We start from the raw sequence: 19,290 nt of genomic DNA on the forward strand, positions 1-19,290 counted from the left end.
TGAAAGTATTAGATTAAATCATTGAAACTAAATTTTGAAAACTAATCTGTTACTGTCATGAAAATTCAAAAACCAAAAAATGCTTTTAACTTAAATATATATGTACACGACATGAAGAGATTAAAACTCCAGATCTCTTTGTCTGTTTAAATAATTGAACTATGTTTACATTAGGGGAAATTTGTACGGATGACCCATTTTTTGGGTCCAAAATGTCAAATGACCCATTTTAAAAAAATAATGTCAATTGACCCTCTGCTTACATCATCGTCATACCATATTACGTAAATTGTCCTTACACCAGCCTCACGAGGTAAATCTCGCTAACGTCTGATTAAACACTCTCGCTCTCGCTTGAAATTCCCTGGTTTGATGTAATTGCTCGTCAGTGTACGAATGATTTGACAATTTTCACGACGGAAGCCTCAAATCAATAATACCTAAACACAATGTAATGGTGATTTCTTTAAACTCTAAACTCTATTTCAACGGTGATTACTTCTCTGGTTTTCGACGGTGTTTTGTTGAACGAATATTTTTCGAACGGGGATTTCCAGGATGAGGCTTTTTCAGAATGAAACAGGTTTTTTATAAAGTGTTTCATTATTTTGAGTCTGTTTAATTATTTTTGCTGTGTTATTTCTGGAAAGGTAACATTACAAAATTTTGTATTGGGAGAGAGAGAGCGAGAGATAGAACGAGAATGAGAAAGAGAAAGAATAAGAGAGAGAGCAGATTAAGAGAGAGTGAGATTACAAAAGAGAGAGATTAAGAGAGAGTGAGATTATGAGAGAGAGCGAGATTAAGAGAGAGCGAGAGTATACTTCAATTGCTTGTCAACTTAATGACAATGTTCTCTTGCTTTGTGTTGACCATATTTTGATGCTTTATCTTTATGCATATAGATAGTGATGAATATGAATGATACAAGCTCATGTTGCCATAAACTTGTAACCAAAAATTTATGAATGCTCTTTATTAGTATGCATGCACTGTGATGATATATAATGTGCTCAGTTGCTTTGTGATAATGACAATTTTATGCAATACTACATCTAAGTATATGCGTTGTTAATGAATTGCTCGTAGTACGCGATGAAGTAATGCGTGTCACAAGTTTCCTTGTGCTGAAACCAAATATAATTCCAACGCAAGTTTCTCAGAATGATCTGAGGTCGAACACGGGGATTTTTTCGTTAATGCGATACTAATGTGATACATGCGACCGGTTTTTAATAATGAATAAAGAATGTTGGTGTGTACAAAAATATAGATTGCGATGAAATAAAAATGCGTTGATAAAGTAGAGTCCTAAACTATTATGATACATGATACAAGATACATGATACATGATACTGAGGTCGAGAACTGACTCTGAAGTTGTACAAAGAATCAATGTATGCGATGGCAAGTTTTATGCATGAAGTAGAAAGAGAAAGAGTAAAGATTAAAAACATCGCAAGTTGTCAATCATGTTAAGGATGCAACTAAGGTTTCGCTTTTCCTTGGCGTACACCTCTCAGTGATCGGCCGCATTCCCATATCTCTATGGTGAAACATGGATGAACGTGATGAACGCAAGGTTATTTCCATCTCTGGAAATACTTCTCGCTTTAGTTAACGCATTCTTCCAATTCTCTTGATAGGCGGAATAACATTTTACTTCTGCTCTCACAGGTGAAGATGCCATTGAGCATGCTTTAGCTAAATTTAATTATTTCCTTAACACAAATTAACTCACTCGCTTAATTCTCGCTATTTACCTGGGGATTAATAACACATCATGGAGAAAATGAATTATGAATGTATGGAAAAAGTCAGAAAAATGATAATGGTGATGATGACAATATTTAATTCTAAAATTAAGCGTTTGATACATGTTGTGAATGAGAGATTACAGAAGATGAATACAAAGATGAAATAGAGGATAGAAACAAATACGGAAAGAGTGTCAACGTCTTGACCAGATCTCGATCGGAGATTGTGCTTACCGGCGTGTGGAAGTGGTGGAGAGGAAAGCTTCCCTCTCAGGCTTGCCTTTCCGGTAGAATTGACCTTCGCATAGAGCTTCAACTATAGGAATTAGAAGAATTCTCTGCTCGGAGACTCACCTCTCGGCCTTGTCTCGTAGTTTGCCCGGATTTACTCTCGACAGTCCCTTCAGACCAGCCTCTCTTTCAGAATCAGTATATGCACATCTCTATGTATACATGTATATCTTTCAGTGAATTTGAAGAAGCTATTTATAGGCAAGACTTGGCTCTTTGAATTTGTGGTCCCCACTATATAGTTATGGTAGTTCCTGAAATGGCGGAATGGAAAATTCCTTCTGTTACGCAATCAACCCGTAAAAAATGCACAACTGAAAGCTGTACACTTGTCAAAATCTTCTGCAAATGCGTTGCTCTTTACATCTTCGATCTATCACCGCATGCCGTGTTGTTTTTTTATTACCGCATGTAGTTGAATTTGTGTTGATCGCTAAAGCTCTTGATCGATTGTCGCATGCGCCATAATTGCGTTGATCATCTTTTCGTTCTTGATTGATGGGCCCAATGCGACGTAGATGCGTTGTTATTTTGTCTTTGAGCCATGATCGCATGCGATGACTGATTTCCTGCAAAACAGAAATTGAAACATTCTATTCTACCATCGCAATGATGTTAGTGGGTGTATTTATGACAATTCATAAATTTCGTATTTCTTAGCCAGTTTGTATACTATCGACGTAACTTTCCTTTCTTTTTCCTGCAATATCTAAATAAAACAGTATAATTAACTTGTATTTCTACAAATTATCACTTTGTAGGATGACAAAAAAGTGTCTACTTATTCGATATAGAGGTGATTGGGATGAGAATGAAAGTTCGTATATTGGAGGACAATTAACAGGAATCATTGTGCCTGTTTCATTGAAGTATGAAGAACTTAAATCTCACATTTACAGGGTTACAAATGTCAGTTCTTCAGAGTTTGATCTTATACTGAAATTTAAATATAAGCTTGAATATGAAGCCCTTCCACAATACATAAGGAATGATGATGATGTTCGCTTCCTTCTTTTCCGAGAAGGCCTTAGTAGACTTTAGTTATTTGTAATGCTGAAATCGAATGAGGACAAAAATATTAGATTGGGGTTTGAAAATGTGATAATACGACTATGGAGAGACAATACGAGGAATCATATCAGTTTCGTCAAGAAAAGGATGATATTCCATTGTTTACCAATACTGTACCATGAACATTATCACTAGACAGCGAACACACCAATCTAGCAAGATTGAATTCAGAATTGGGCGGTAATTCAGTTGTTGGTGATGAAAGACCATCTAGATTCGATTATATGGATTGTGGTCATCCAGAGTAAAGTTGTGGTTCTTCAATGGATGTGAATGAGCAAACAACAGGATTGAATGAAATGGATCGTGATCATGGAGATGTGCATCGTTCTACAACAACTTCATTGGTTCCACCATCTGTGTCTTCAAATCATAGGACAAAGTTGATTATGCCTGGTACCTCTTCATCTGGGATAGAGGATGTTGAAGTTGGTCAACTATTTTTGAGCAAAAAGGACTTGAAAATGAGATTATTTATTCTATCCATCAATAAAAATTTTGAATTTAGGGTTAGAAAGTCAACCAAATCTCTGTTCACTGTCAAATGTATTGGGGGGACGTGTAAGTGGAGCCTTCGTGCAGCGAAAATAGAAAGGTCTGATATATTCAAGATCACAAAGTACTGTAGTTCGCACATATGTTCCATTGGAATTCTGAATCACGACCATAGATAGGCAACTGCTATGGTTGTTGGTCAGTTGATTAAAGATAAGTTCACGGGAATAGGACATATTTATAAACCTTATCATATCATTGAGGATATGAGGAGAGATTATGGTGTGAACATAAGTTATGATAAAACGTGGCGTGCAAGGGAAGCCACATATGGTCTCACTAGAGGTACTCCAGAATACTCATACTACATACTACATGCTTATGGAGAAGTGTTAAAAATAGAGAATCCGGGCACAGTCTTTGAGATCGAACTTGAAGATGAGGTGCATTTCAAGTATATGTTTATGACAATAGGGCCTTGTATTAGAGGTTTTGCAAGTTGTCGGCCTATGATAAGTGTTGATGGGTCGCACTTGAAAGGAAAATACAAAGACACCATATTGGTTGCGGTTTCTATGGATGGGAATAATCAATTATACCCACTAGCATATGCAATAGTGGACAATGAAACCGATCGATCATGGAAATGGTTTATGTCAAACTTAAAAAGTAGTATCAGAGAACCCAATAATCTGGTGTTTATGTCTAATCGGATGGTATCTATCAGCAATGCTATTCGTGCATTTTTTTCCAGGGCATTTTATGGATTGTGCACATGGCACATAGAACAAAATCTTGTTACAAACTTTAAGGATAGCACGGTTGTTTGGATATTTAGAGATGCAGTAAGCACATTTTGCATGATAGAGTTCCAGACAAAATGAGATGAACTCCGTAGTTTTCGAGACGGTGCTGTCATGAAATATCTGGAGGACATCGGTCTTCAAAGGTGGGCATGGGTTTACCAAATAGAACAAAGATATGATAACATGACATCCAATAGTGTAGAGTGTTTCAATTCGTTAACTAAAGAGTATCGACTATTGCCCATAGTATGCTTGATTGAACATGTTAGAGATGAAAGAACTTTTAAAGAAGAGCATCCATGAGCACGTTTGGATCTTTCCTATTTCGTTGTGACTGAATTACCACACACACATTTTAATAAATAGTTATGCAATTTAACCCTAATTAACGACATGCTTTGATAAATAAAAGACAAGAGATTGAGTTCACATACTAGTTGAAGAATGTCTTCACAACGAACTCAATCCAGTGGAAGCAACCTCTACGTTCTTTATCGCCCAACAAAACAGTCGGCTACGATAGCACGATCGTCTACACGAACGGCAGCAAACGAACAAGCACGAGCAAGCAGGAGTGGGAACGACACCACCATTTAGAGCCCTTGGTATTCTCGGAGTGAGAATCTAAAGAATGGTCTTTGTTGAATTTGTTAGAGGGACGAGGAACGGGTTGATCATGTAGAACGATAAGCAAGTGGGAGAGAAGGCTGTCGTATAGCGGATGCTTATCGTTTAGAGAAAGCTACACGATCATGTAGGTTTTACTAAGCGGCCGTCTAGTATTTAGTAAGCGATCGTTTAGAAAACTCAGCACGCTGAGCGATCGTTTAGAAAAGCTAAGCGATCGTTTATGTAATAACCCCACCTCCTAGGACTACTAAAAAGGGGATCGCTACTGTATGCATGCATAAATATTCTCATTGAGGAATGATAAAGTAAATTAAAACAGAATAATCATGATTTTGAACTGCTTTAGGTATATAAGAAAATGTTTTGACATCATCTCAAAATCTTAAATCGTTCAACCCGGGCATCCTTTTTAACAAGAAACAAATTATATAAAAGGAAAATTAATTAAATTATAATAAATCCATGATTGAAATAAAAAAAATAATAAAACATCCGAAAATATAAAGGGTCAAATATGGAAGCGAATTCTGGTTCCTTTGGCACTGTCACGGATTCCTTTTGTTAGTCACCCGAGTGTCCTTGCCCTTACCTGAAAAGAACAAAGTAAATTTTCTTTTCTCTCTCTCTCTCCCCACGCAAGCAGCACCCTCCCCTTATTTTCTCTCCTTCTTCTTTTCCTTCCAGCCATAGCCGCCGTAAGCAGCCTCACCTCACCGTGACCTCCTTGCCAGCACCACCACAAGCAGCCTCACCTCGTCGTTCCGTCGCCACAGGAAGCACTGCTGTCTCGCCGCCACAAGCACTGTTGTCTCGCCGCCGTGCCAGTTGACCGCCGCTCGCCTCGCCGACGTCATCCCTGCCGTCCAGTTTTTCTTCTGCCATCGTTCTCCTGCCACTATCTTTTTTAGATTGGGATTTGGATTTTTGAAGATTCTAGGGCATTGTTATCAAAGAAGAGACCATTCTTTTCGTCGGAGAGTTTTAGTTTGGGTAAGTTTTGTGTAAGTTGGTTGGTTATCCTTCGGACTTGGACCCTGAGAATTTACTTAATTTTTTTACTCACTTCCTAGGCCTTAGTTGCTAAACTAATCTTATAGTTAATGTCTTAGGGTTGATTTGAGTTTTAATCAAGGGCTATTAAGGAGTTATTTGTGCAGACTTTTGAGATCAAGTTGAGGTAAACGATACTATTACCGGTGCCTTCGTGCCAAGTGACTTAGATTAGACCTATCAAGTTACTTGGTGGACTCTGGAGCATGATTTTGTTTGACCTTATGTTTTGCTAGTTGCATAGTAGTTACAAGTATTATGAGCATTTTAAAATTTCTAATCAGTACTGATATTATGTATGTGATGCATGAATAGACCAGTAGAGCAGTTTATTGTCTCGCCTTGACGCATGTTATTATTATGTTTGATGGTGTGCTTATGGGCCGCTAGACATGTGTGAGTCGATATGTTTACGTTCATGTTACTTATATTTTCATGTTTTATGTTTTGACGGTGTGCCTACAGGCCGCTAGACATGCGTGAGTCGATTGGTTCATGTTCATGTTATTATTATGTTTGACGATGTGCCTATGGGCCGCTAGATATGTGTGGGTCGACGGGTTCACGTTCATATTATTATCATGTTTAACGGTGTGCCTACGGGCCGCTAGACATGCGTTTCAAGGTAAGATAGTATGTCTTTCGATTTTCCTTTCATCATTAAAAAAAATCGATGTAGCTGTATGAGTCACGAGCTATCTTTCTTTGCTCGTGGATGCATAGTCTGATCCCTGTAATGGGATCACTTACTGAGTATTTTTATACTCAACCTTTATCTTTATTTTTTTTCAGGTAAGGGCAAGGATACTCGGGCGACTGACAAGAGGAATCCATGACAGTGCCAAAGGAACCAGAATTCTCTTCCACATTTGACCCTTTATATTTTCGCATGTTTTGTTTTTTTTTTTTTTAATTTCAATCATGGATTTATTATAATTTAATTAATTAATTAATTAATTAATTTTTCTTTTTATATAATTTGTTTCTTGTTAAAAAGGATGCTCGGGTTGACCGATTTAAGATTTTGAGATGATGTCAGAACATTTTCTTATACACCTAAAGCAGTTCAAAATCATGATTATTCTATTTTAATTTACTTTATCTTTCCTCAATGAGAATATTTATGCATGCATGCAGTAGCGATCCCCTTTTTAGTAGTCCTAGGAGGTGGGGTTGTTACAGTTGGTATCAGAGCTCGTGTTTTGGGGTTGTTACAGTTTAGAGACTACGCGCGATCGTCTAGACGTGGGGTGTGCGATCGTTTAGACGATAGGGCACTATCGTATAGGCTCTCAGCTAAGTGATCAAAACGTTTTCACACATTTTTGCGAATTTTCCGAACTCTTTGCAAAATGAAAACCAATTTTCATTTTATTCTTCAGTTACAATAACCGAATAAGTTTTTCCCACTAATGCATGATTGAAGAGAATATTTCGGCAAATTATAACATAATAAACCATTCTTTAATAAATGAATATAATCATATTATATTCTTACCCTATAGTTTGATATCATATATCTACTATAGTAATTTCTCCCCCACTTCATATAAATCATATTTATATCTAATTTCTTCCAAAATAATGTATCTCATACATTTAGTCAATTATATCATATATAATTAACCAGTTTAATTATATCATATATAATCGAATTACCTATTGTCAATTTGAACATTTCAAACTGACCCAAAAACTGATTCTTGACTTTATCCAAACTACCTTGGGGACCTTATGAACCTGTGGCTCGAAGCTCTAACAGTACGTGAATATCTAACTAAACTTTTTAGCCACGAGATCCACCATCCGTTAACTATCAAGCATTCCACTAAAGACCAAAAACTAAACTCTTCTTACCACAAATATATTTTTGTGTTTATCGGATATAACCAATCATGAGTATAATGACTCTTCACAGATGCTTGTAAGTATAGTTGGGCCATTTTGCCCTTGTAGTTACATCTCACTCCTTAAGTATCACTAATTCCTCTAACGAACAATACAACATAGTCCAATTATGTGTGAACACCTCTCCAGGCAAGAGAAGGTGTGTGGCGCCACATCGTTCAAGCTTTGGAATCAGCCCTTAAGGGAGCTATCTATCCACTTGCCCCTGCTTCGGGGAAGGAATGAATTCCATTTTGTGTAGTTGAGTTCCCAGCTTCCAAATCAGACAAATCCCCAAAATGGTAGGTTTGAATTGGCGACGTGGCCACTTGCATCCATACAAATTATAGGACTGCCCTCAATGGCAGGAGTTCCCAACTCACTTAGGATTGAAGTCATGTTACCTTTGGTCACCCTAGTGATGTGAAGTCTTTGTCATGAGCGGTGTTATATAACGAGACGTTAACACTTCGTGGTCAGGCCTTATACAAACTCTTTGTATAAGACACCTCTGCTCGCATGTCCCCTAGACGAATGATCAGGATCAGACCATCTGTGACAAGTCACAATACTTGTGACCATTCCACAAAGTGGGCTGCATCCGTAGCGTTACCAGGATAAGGTTTCCCTCCTTATCCATATACTACCTACCATTTTGGTTACCCTTAAGACATGATCTACTTGTATATCACCACATACGTGCTTAAGTTACATACAGATAACCAGGGATTTTATATTCTTTGGTTTGTGGTAAAATAAATAAAATATACAATTGAGAAAAACCAAGATGTGAAGTAAATATCATATATTATACAACACAAGCGTTCATACAAACTATTTACAAACTACAGAACACAAGACTTTAGGGCATCAACCCCAACAAGAGGAATGCTCCAATCGTGGTTCTACGAACGGAGGAATTACTTGGCATCTCGAACGACATTGCACTCTGACTACTGTGAAACTTGATTGGCAAGTGAGGTCGATAAGGGCAAACAATATTAGGTTGAGCCTATTGATTGTTATCGGGTCCACGTGCGAGATAATCAATTGGATGGTATTATCAATCTTCACACGAAGGAATGCACGTGTAAGGAATTCGACTCACTTGGTATCCCGTGTTCCCATGCAATTGTTGCTGCCAAGGAACAAAATATACCCATCCAGAGTCTTTGCAGTCGATTTTATACAATGGGCTCTCTAATGATTGCATATGCGGAGCCTATAAATCCACTTGGCCACTATCTGAATGGAAAAGACCTCTTGGATATGTAGAAAAGACTATCATTCCTCTGAAGTTTATGGCACAAGCCGACCGACGGAGAGTGAGAAGAATACCATCCAGAGGAGAATTTCGCAGATAAATGAAATGTGGTCGGTGTGGGAATTATGGACATAACTGCCAAAATTGTAACGAACTGCTCACAACCGTCGACATGCTGAAAATGCCAGAAACCGTGACACAAACACCTCTCATCTAGTTTAGTTTATAACTAACTTGTAACATTTCATTTATTATAAATACCACTGATCAGTTTTTCATACGTCATACTTGTAACATACTTCATACTTTTTCATACTTGTAACATACTTCACACTTTTTCATACTTCATACTTGTAACACTTCATACTTCATACTTTCATCTTGTAAACAAAAAACAATAACAAGCTGGAGTATTTCTACAATAGCAATCTTCATACTCTCTCAATTTTCATACTTGTAACAAAAATAATAACTTCATACTTTCTCAATCTCGCTCTCTCAATGTTTGAACTTTGAACCTTGAACTTTGATATAATGTTCTATATACCATTGATATAATGAAAAGAGTAGTAGCTCAATTATACATGTTTTGATAAAATGTATAATATTGAACTTTGGCTTTGAACTTTGAACTTTGAACTTTGATAAAATTATTTTATACATGTTTTACATACATAAAAAATACATGTTTTTACATACATAAAAAATACATGTTCTTACATACACAAAAAATACAATAAAAAATACATGTTTTATACACATAAAAAAATATGGAGTATTTGCCCATAATTGACATGCTAACTGCATCCTATATTCACTCATCTTCTCCTGAGTGATTACGAATGAATCAACACCAATCACTAAGTGTTCTAGTAATTTTATTGCAAAGATGGCATAATCAAGCAATTCGTGTTGTATGTTGACGTTCATAGGTCGCGAGATTTTCCAATGGGCTGTGGATAGGTCCAGCTTTGAATGATCCACGTCACAGTAGTGAGTAGGGATGGTACTGTGACAATCAATGACTCTAGCCAATTCACCAGCTTTTTCATTGGTGTGTATGACGGAAGGGAATCGAACACGAATATATGGCCTCTGTTAATGTCCATTGCAAGGACCATCCAGTGCTCACTGATATTCATTGTCATGTAATCGAAATCCACATCTACCCATTTGACATTTAATTTACCAGTGACGTAGTCCTTGTACGTGTCTTCATCCTCCCATGCTAGGGTAGCCTTCAGAAGTGTCTTATTCTTTATTCGTTTAAATACCCCGCCACGAGCATTAAGGTGACTCTGCCAAATGAAATGGGAAGTTAAGTAACGAAATATACCATAGTAAAATGACTCTTCACAACAAAATATATCAAAATTTACCGTTACACCAATTGGCAAGATGGTGAATTTGTGCATGCACATGTCAGGTCGGGTATAAAATTCTTCTTTCATAAAATAAAATAAAGTATTTATGGTCTGGACAAAAAATTACTATGTCAGTAAAAGTACAAGATATCCAACTATAAAGAAGTCAAGACTAGGAAACTTATATCGCACTCGACCCATGAACTCGGGGAAATCAATTCCTTGAAGAATTGTTTGGCGAATGGTTTAAAGGAGTTCTCTCGAACCTCATTGTCGGTATTCTCGTCTGAGATCCAGCCCATCATTTCTGTAACGATATTGTGTGGAACGTCATGTGCTATGTTGTATGTGACAATCGCTTAGGATAGTGACGTAGCTACACCTGAGAGAGGATGCTTAACCACACTTTTCTTCTTTACTTGAGCTGTATATTTATCAACAGCTTTCCTCTTACGACTAATTCTTCGAGATTCCTACATAAACAGATAACAAAAAGTTACTCATCAAGAAATATAAAAATATAAACAAAGATTACTGATCAATAAATTACTCACCAGTGTATATCCTTCTGTGGTCGTAACAATCCCAGAAGTGTCGGTCTCTGGGATGTCAGACATGTCGACTTCTGTATGTGGCATGGTGAGTGAGGCAGACATATTGGGCTCTATTTATGGGATGTCGGCCTCTATAGGTTCGACGTTAATTGGTGATGTTGTGGTGGTATCGGGCTTTAGAGGGGGGATGGGGGTAAGTAAAGTGGTGGTATTTTGAGGCTCTATAGGGGGATGGGAGTATCTGAGGCAGTCACATTATTGGTATCGAAATCCTGAGATGGGATGGGTGACCTTGTTGTCTCGTCATTCACCGTGGCACCCTTCAATTAGTAAAGTAAAATGATGAGTTCACGAATACGTAAAAACTAAACACATAAAGACATAAAATGATAGTAAATGCAAATCTTGCACATAGACTGCAACAGTGATAGGATAGCCGATAATTGTCCTTTCATGTCTGTCATGTTTTCCTCCATATTGGATACACGACTATCTAAACTCGATATATGACCATCCAACCTTGATAATGAGCTGTCAATGGCCCACAGGTACGAATAAATAGAATCATCGGGATTGGCTCCCTCCCTGGGGGCAGCATACTCACGTCACTCCTTATCCATAGATCGCTTTTTATAGGAGTCTGCAAGATGGACATCAGGTGGGTTCAACTTGTCCTCATCACGTACGTCCCCCACCACATCATGGAACATATCATCACTGGGTGTGTATGTCCCTCATTCCACCCTTCCATATTCAGCATTCTCGTGCTCAAAATGCTCGTGTTCATCCTCTCCCTCCACCCTTCCACATTTATCATTACCATCTCCATGATGATCATCACCGTCACTTTCACTTTCAAAACTACCTCTATCACTAGTCAACCTATTGCTACTTTCAGCAGTATCATCATCCGCACCTAGATCAAATATAGGCCGTCTGTACACTAGGGTATCTTGAAACTCCCTCTCAGCGTCTATCATGATAATACCCTCTTTAACCTTTATCTACACTAACACCAGTAAACTAGTTAGTGTCAATTTAACAACCAGATGAACATATTATGCAAAGAGTAAACGTACATTGTTAGACTCGAATATCTCTCTCTCGAGTACTTTGAAGGACACTAAGTGGAAGCATGACCATCGTACTATGCGGGGCAAAGCCACCTTGCTCATTCGCTCCGCAATGTTCCTAGCTATCGATGCAACTAGGATCTCGTACGTCCATATCTAAATAGAATTTACATATATTAAGAACATGTTAAATCAAACAACACGATTATTATGTTAAGCAAATTTACCTAGAACGTTTGTGGAAATCCACGCAAAGAGTACTTCACAACGTAATTTTATTTCCTTTCACCTTTGTCTTGTATAGACTACTCTTATCATTCAACGCAGTCTTTAAGGCATCAGTGTCTCTACCAAATAATGGTACCTTAATCAAGATTGTTGTAGTACTCTAAGTTTTGAACGTCCTTAAAAGATTTGAGGTCTACTGCATTTTTTTGTTTGTTCTTTCCCATCATTGCAACCTCAGTATAGTAGACTATTGTGATCTTTACAACATCCTCATCATTTTCAAACTCCAACTCCTTGTATTTTTCTTCAAGTAGACGGCCATGTAAGGTGTCCTTTTTCACTCGATTACCAAAATACTTGATTGCAAGTTCATACGAAGACTGCTCATTCTGATCAACTCGTGTTAGGGATCACCATAACCAATCAACAAAAAATCATCATTCGAAAAAGTGACGATCTTTCCACAAATAGAGAATGACATAGAGTAAGATCTCATCCTCTTCACTTCTCTCAACAATATATGATGGATAATTGGGCTCTTAAACACCATGTCAACGTCTACAAATCGCCCAAAAAATGTTCTCTTGAACATGTCTAACTGTCTTGAGATAAACTTCTCCTTCACAATCTTGTTTGCATTAGCAATGTGCGCCAAGCTTGTTACTTGACCGGGAAATCGGTCGACTACGGGTATTCTGAAGTGTGTTGTCATCTTAAATCACTCCTACATGAAATAAAAATTCAATCAGTAAACTCCTTCAGAAAAAAATTGTAAAAAAACATTATGTTTCACTCTCACTGGATTCACTCTCACTAGCTTTGCTCTCTCTGATATTGCTCTCTCTATTGTTGCTCTCTCCGATATCGATCTCTCTAGTGTCACTCTCTCTGATGTCACTCTCTCTAGTAACTCTCACTTATCTCGCTCACATTCTCTCTTTTACTCGTCTTCAACCATTGAAAACATCGAAAACCAGAAAAACAAGCAAAAAAAAAATCATAGGTTCACATTATTTCTAAACCTCATAATGACCCATCCTTTCTGGTATCACTCTCTCTAGTATCGCTCTACCGATTTCACTCACTTATCTTGCTCACAAACTCTTTCTACTCGTCTTCAACCACAGAACATATCGAAAACAAAAAAAACCATAGGTTCACAGTATTTCTAAACCCAAAACGACCCACAAAGCCTTATTACCGATCAATTTAAGATATTTTCAAGCACAGATTGAAAGATTTATTGATAAGATTCGATTTGTCAACGACAGTGGAATTATTTGCAACCGAAATGATGAATTCTAAAGAGGTTTTAGTTTATGAGTAATACGAAACCATTAGCCTTGGAAAGTTTGAATGAAGAGTTTTTAGTTTTGTTTGGTTTTCAATAAAAAGGTAAGAAGATGAAGAGGTAAGGACAATTTACGTAATTTGGTATGACGATAATGTAAGCAGATGGTCAATTGACATTATTTTTAAAAAATAGATCATTTGACATTTTGGACCCAAGAAATGGGTCATCCGTATAAATTTCCTTTATATTAGCCACCCTAAAATATCTAATGCTATCATCTTTCTTCTCAAATATCAATTTTAACTTAACAAAAGCTTAGTACTAACAAAAATGTTGTGATTATATATCCCTAATCTTTTCTAATCTACTAACTAAGATAGGATTATTATATTCGTTCTCCATTTATAAAATGAGTCTAACTAAATCTATTAATACATAAATCCAAAGATAGACCCAAATTTTCAACCGCTCAAGTCATTCACTCCAAGTTCTCTTCAGCCTCATAATTGTTTTTAAAAAGATTAAACTAACACACAAACACATAATATACATCAAATTTTGCTCTATTTTCAACAAACCTAACCAAACATATGGCAAAATAAATAATAATTTCTCTAAATTCTACAGCTACTAAACTTTTAAATCATAAAAACCCAACTTAAAAAATCAAGATTATATAACTAATTACAGTTCTATATCAACTCTGTTTTGGTTTTAAGATTAACATCAGTATCATTGCTCATTGCCCAGTAAGTTTAATCTTGAAGATATACATATATATAAATCCAGTAATGACCCAGAAATCAAGTATCAAGAATTGCTCTAGTTCCCAGAATCCAAACCAAAGAGATAGTAAAATAAGATCATTATTTCTGTAAATCTTTAGTCTAACATGGAAAGCAAAACAACAAGGTCAGGGATGAATTTCTATAAAAGAATTGGGGGGGGGGGGGGGGGGCCCCCCCAAGAAGAAAAACAGTTATCTGAATCCCATTCTGAGCGATTTGGCAGTTCCAGAACAAATTTCATCACCAGCTTTCCTCTTTCTGGAATTCAACGGCAAAAAAACCGATTCAACAGAGCCGATTAATCCGTCTTGAACCAAACCGAATCGAACAGTGTTTTCAAAGAAATTGGTTACATCGAGAAGCGGCTTCCGATTGAATCTCCTTCTAATGATGGGTTTCTTGGGAATTGAGGGGAATTGCTTCTGGGTAAACGGCGGGAGGTTTTCCTTATCGGAGAGGGATCGGACGGCGGCGAACTCCATGGAAGACGGCGATGGATGAATGAGAATGAGAAGTGAAGTGGGTTGAGGAAAGGGGAAAGTGGATGTTTATAGTTATATTATGGATTTTGGTGGGAATTGAAATGGGAATCATTTTTTTGAAGTTTGGGTTTTGGATCTGAAGAAGTTTGGAATTTGAAAGTGAAAATGAAAATGAAAATTTTGGTCGGAGAAGAAAGGGGGAAGGGAAGAGGGAGATTTTTTTTTGAAAGGCGCGATTTTGGGTTTTGGGAGCCAAATTAATTATATTGTAATGAAACATTTTTGCGGGGATTTTTTCTTATTCGTTTTGTTTTGGGTTTTTTTTATTGCCTTTTCTGACCAATTGCAATCTGCCAACTCAGCATCCTTTGACATGTTTTGAAAAGGTAAGATTCCACTTGGTAACTACTTTTTTAATTGTCTTTTAAAGTTAACCTTATTTACTTTTTGCAATATGCCAACTCAGCATTTTTTGGTTTCCACTCTCAATTTTTTTTGTTTATTATCTATTTTTTATCAATTCGTTAGGGTGGTTTTGGATTATCGCGTTTGTTTTGCGACCTAAGATGCCCTTTAAGTTTTGGATGTCCTCTGAAATATGAGTTTTTTGGATTTCCATGTTAAGAGCATCCATTTTTACTTTTTTATGCCTTTTTTCATATATATATACAACATAACTATGTACTTCACTCCCTTTGATTATATCATAGTTGTTTTTATTTTTTTAAGAAAGATATTCAAATTCAATTTGATATTATAAAAAAATAATAAATTAATATACATTATTTCATTGAGAAAAATAATAAAGCTATATTAATTTAGAAAGAAATCCAATTAATAAAAATAAATGTATTATATAAGTTGAAATTGTGAATTAATGAATAGTCATGAGGACATTATTGGAACTTTATGTAAATTTAAGACATTCTTGGATGAAATCTACAAAACAAATATAGTTATCAAAGTATTCCCATATATCTTCAAAGATATTTCTACAAAACGAACATAGTTATCTAAGAACGTCGGATGTCATACATCTATAATTTTGGGCATCTAAATATTTAAGTTATCTACATTCACAAAAATCCTAAGAGTTTGTTTGGTAGGTTGTCTGCATTCTATTTTCAAAAATCATTTTTTGGATCTTGTGACTTAAACTATACAAATTCTGAAAACAACATATACTTAGATTTTGAATTTGAAATTTTAAAATATAAAGTTATATTAGAAAAGATAAAAACAATAAGAAATATAGTATTTCATGTTTTTTTAAAAAGGAAATACCTCTTATAATAAAATGCCCCAAAGGCTAATCAATCTCAGTCGTCCAGACTATTTACAAATGACAACCAATCAGGAAAAGAGGGAAGCCACACCTCACTATAATTTTGAACCCTAGATTTTTTTTGCTAAAAAGTCATCAACCACATTACAATTTATCGAACAATGGGTGAAAGAACAAGATTCAAACATCATACTCATCTCTTTAATCTCATCAATTTAGTAGATTTCCTCTCTCATTGTGTGAATCTCGCCTTTATAAGTCTAATTGCTTGAAGACAGTCCGATTCAACAATTAGATTTGAAATTTGAAGATCAGAGGCAAGATGAACTCCTGGCGAAAAGCTCCGACAAAGAATCTTCAAAGAAAATATTTAAAAACTTTGATTAAGCGGCAATAATACACCCATTTGAATCTCTTATAATGGCTCCGATACAAGTGATGGATGAGTCTGAAATCCATGAAGCAGCACATAAGTTTATATGAATTGATAGGCTGGCAAATCCAATCATGTTAGAGGTTTTTGTTCTGAGAAGAGTTAATGGTCGAAGATGACTGGTAACTTTTGCTTTTCACTTTGAAAACTTCAAAATAATTTAGAATCCATCTGCATTTTAAAGAGATTGATGGTACTGGTTTATTACATTTGAAGTTATTCCTATCATTTCAAATAGCCAAGATGGAAATGGCTGTAATGTTTAACTCCTCTTTTGAACACTTTGTGCTCAGTGCCACCCATATGTCAATAAAGCTTTCATTGAAATTATTCATTACCAAAGAACAATTTAAGATCGAAGCCGATAATGGTTTAATACGGTTGCAGGTGAAAAGAGCATGATCGGTTGTTCCAGCTTCAATTCCTCTTCTTTGTAAATTATAATAAGGATGATATCATTCATGTCTCTACAACAAAAAGAAAAAAAAAAAAAAAAAAAACTTGATTTTCCTATGAATATTTAGGTTCCACATTTTTTTTAGACCTTTTTCATATTTTTTATACTGGAGGTTGTTGTACATATTTTTAGATTAATGAAGATTTTATAACTACTTTTTACATTGTTATACCCTTTCTTGTCATAATGTCATATCACTTCATCCTTAAGTCTTGTGTTGAGATGGATCTTCCTAATTATTTCCACCTCCTTGAGAGCGAATGCATCCTTCAACTTGGCAATCTTTCATGAATTAATAGGAGATATAAAATCAGCAACTGAAATATCACCATACCGAGGATTGAAACTAGATGGTTTAAATGTAGTTGGCCGTGGAATCCAAGGATATTGAAAAGCTTTGATATTTTTGCCATTTCCCACTCAAAATCTCAATCCATGTAGTAAAGGATCCTTACTCCAAATTAAGCTTCTCCAAATGTAAAATGAGTTTAAATTCAATTTAGCTTATAAGATGAACTCCTTAGAAAAATAGATGCTTTTCAGAAGGCTAGATACAAGAGAAGAAGGGGTTTTAAGAATTCTCCAAACTTGTTTAGAATGCAGGCTTGGTTAAATCCAATTAAATCTCGAAAGTTTAAACCACCAAGGACCTTAGAAAGGCAAAGGGAATCTCATTTTTTCCAATGCATCTTCTTTTTCTTTTCTAATGATGAACCACATCAACATCTTGAGAAACAATGAGTTATTTCATCACGAAAGTTTTTTGGGGATTTTAAAAACACTCATGGCATACGTTGGGAAGGCTTGGTCAATGCTTTTAATCAAAATTTCTTTTTCGACTGTTTAAAAGAAAGCCCTTTTCCATTCTTTGATGACTCTCCAAACCTTCTCCACAATGTAATGGAAATCTCTAGCCTTGTTTCTAGTGAAATATGAAGGAATACTAAGATAACATTCAAGGTCGAGCTTCATAGTGACTCCCAAAATATTGCTTAAATAGTCTCCTCTTTCTTTGGAAACATCTGAAGAAAAACCATGGCAGATTTTGAGTAGTTTATGAAGGAACTCTTATCAAGATCGTTCCAAATTCATTGTAACAGAAATACCGCATTCACAATCATACAACAAGTTATGCATCCACTAATAAATTACAACATGCTTTTAATAATGAATAACAAAGGAACAAGAGACTCATCTTTGAAGAACTTTTCTTCTCTGTATCTCTCGCTCTCGTTAATACCAGCAACTCTCGCTGTCTTTGTGATCGCCAAGCCAATCGTCCACCAAATCTCGCTGTTGCTCACCACCAAATGGTCTTCTACACGAACAGACAGCAAGGAGACACCACCACTCAGTAACCTCAGTATTCTCGGAGTGAGAATCCAGGAGGTGTGGGCTCTATTGGATTTGGTAGAGGGGAGGAGGAAACTACTGTTGGGATTGGTGTCCTAATTCTCCCGGAGTCTCATAGTTTGTAATCTGTACACATTGTTATGAATAAAATAAGAGTTATTTTATCTGGCATTTACTTATATCCAATAAACATAGCTCCATGATTATTATATGTAAACTTAAGCATGTATATGAGATATACAAGTGGATCATGCCTTAAGTGATAACCTAAATAGGTATGTAGTATAATGATAAAGAAGGGATACCTGATTCTGATAACACTATGGATACGATCCGCTTTGTAGAGGTTTAAAAGTGTTGTGTGAAGGAACTCTTATACAAGAGTACCTATGAGCGGAAAAGGATCTTTCCAATTCATTGTGACAGAATTTCCACATATACATTCATACATATAGATATGCATTAACACTACTAAATTATTGGCATGCTTTGAGAAAAAAAAAAAAAAAGAAAAAAAGAAAACAAGAGAACGAAGAACTTACCAGTTGAAGACACTTTTCACATCAAAACTCGCTCTCTCCACGAACAGCCTTTTTGTGCTCTCGCTAGGATAGTAGGAAATTGTTCCGCAACATTCCGGTCGTCTACCACGAACGGCTTCACATGAACAACAGGAAAATGGGGACGACACCACCAATTGGAGCCCTTAATATTCTTGGAGTGAGAAT

General features: G+C 36.2%; 1 protein-coding gene across 9 annotated transcripts; it reads right to left on the minus strand.

Annotated features, from left to right (window-relative positions):
• Positions 1–9,890: 9,890 nt before the first annotated feature.
• Positions 9,891–15,311, minus strand: LOC150036359 (uncharacterized). Of its 9 annotated transcripts, none has more exons than XM_090313730.1 (7): positions 12,470–15,311; positions 12,249–12,398; positions 12,086–12,173; positions 11,170–11,489; positions 10,882–11,088; positions 10,631–10,726; positions 9,891–10,549 (listed from the first exon to the last, which is right to left on the minus strand). In XM_090313730.1, exons 5-7 carry the CDS (start codon positions 10,918–10,920, stop codon positions 10,178–10,180), a joined length of 507 nt encoding a protein of 168 aa, XP_090169856.1. In that variant the 5' UTR covers positions 10,921–11,088; positions 11,170–11,489; positions 12,086–12,173; positions 12,249–12,398; positions 12,470–15,311; the 3' UTR covers positions 9,891–10,177. The 9 variants fall into 9 exon arrangements, 7 of the variants coding, with proteins under 7 accessions (XP_090169856.1, XP_090169857.1, XP_090169855.1 ...); XM_090313731.1 differs by having other exon boundaries at positions 12,086–12,178; XM_090313729.1 differs by lacking the exon at positions 12,086–12,173.
• Between the last annotated feature and the right edge of the window lie 3,979 nt (positions 15,312–19,290).

This window comes from Benincasa hispida, chromosome 5 (assembly GCF_027475165.1).
Source record: "Benincasa hispida cultivar pf3 chromosome 5, pf3_genome.v1.1, whole genome shotgun sequence".
In the NCBI taxonomy this organism is placed as follows: Eukaryota; Viridiplantae; Streptophyta; class Magnoliopsida; order Cucurbitales; family Cucurbitaceae; genus Benincasa; species Benincasa hispida.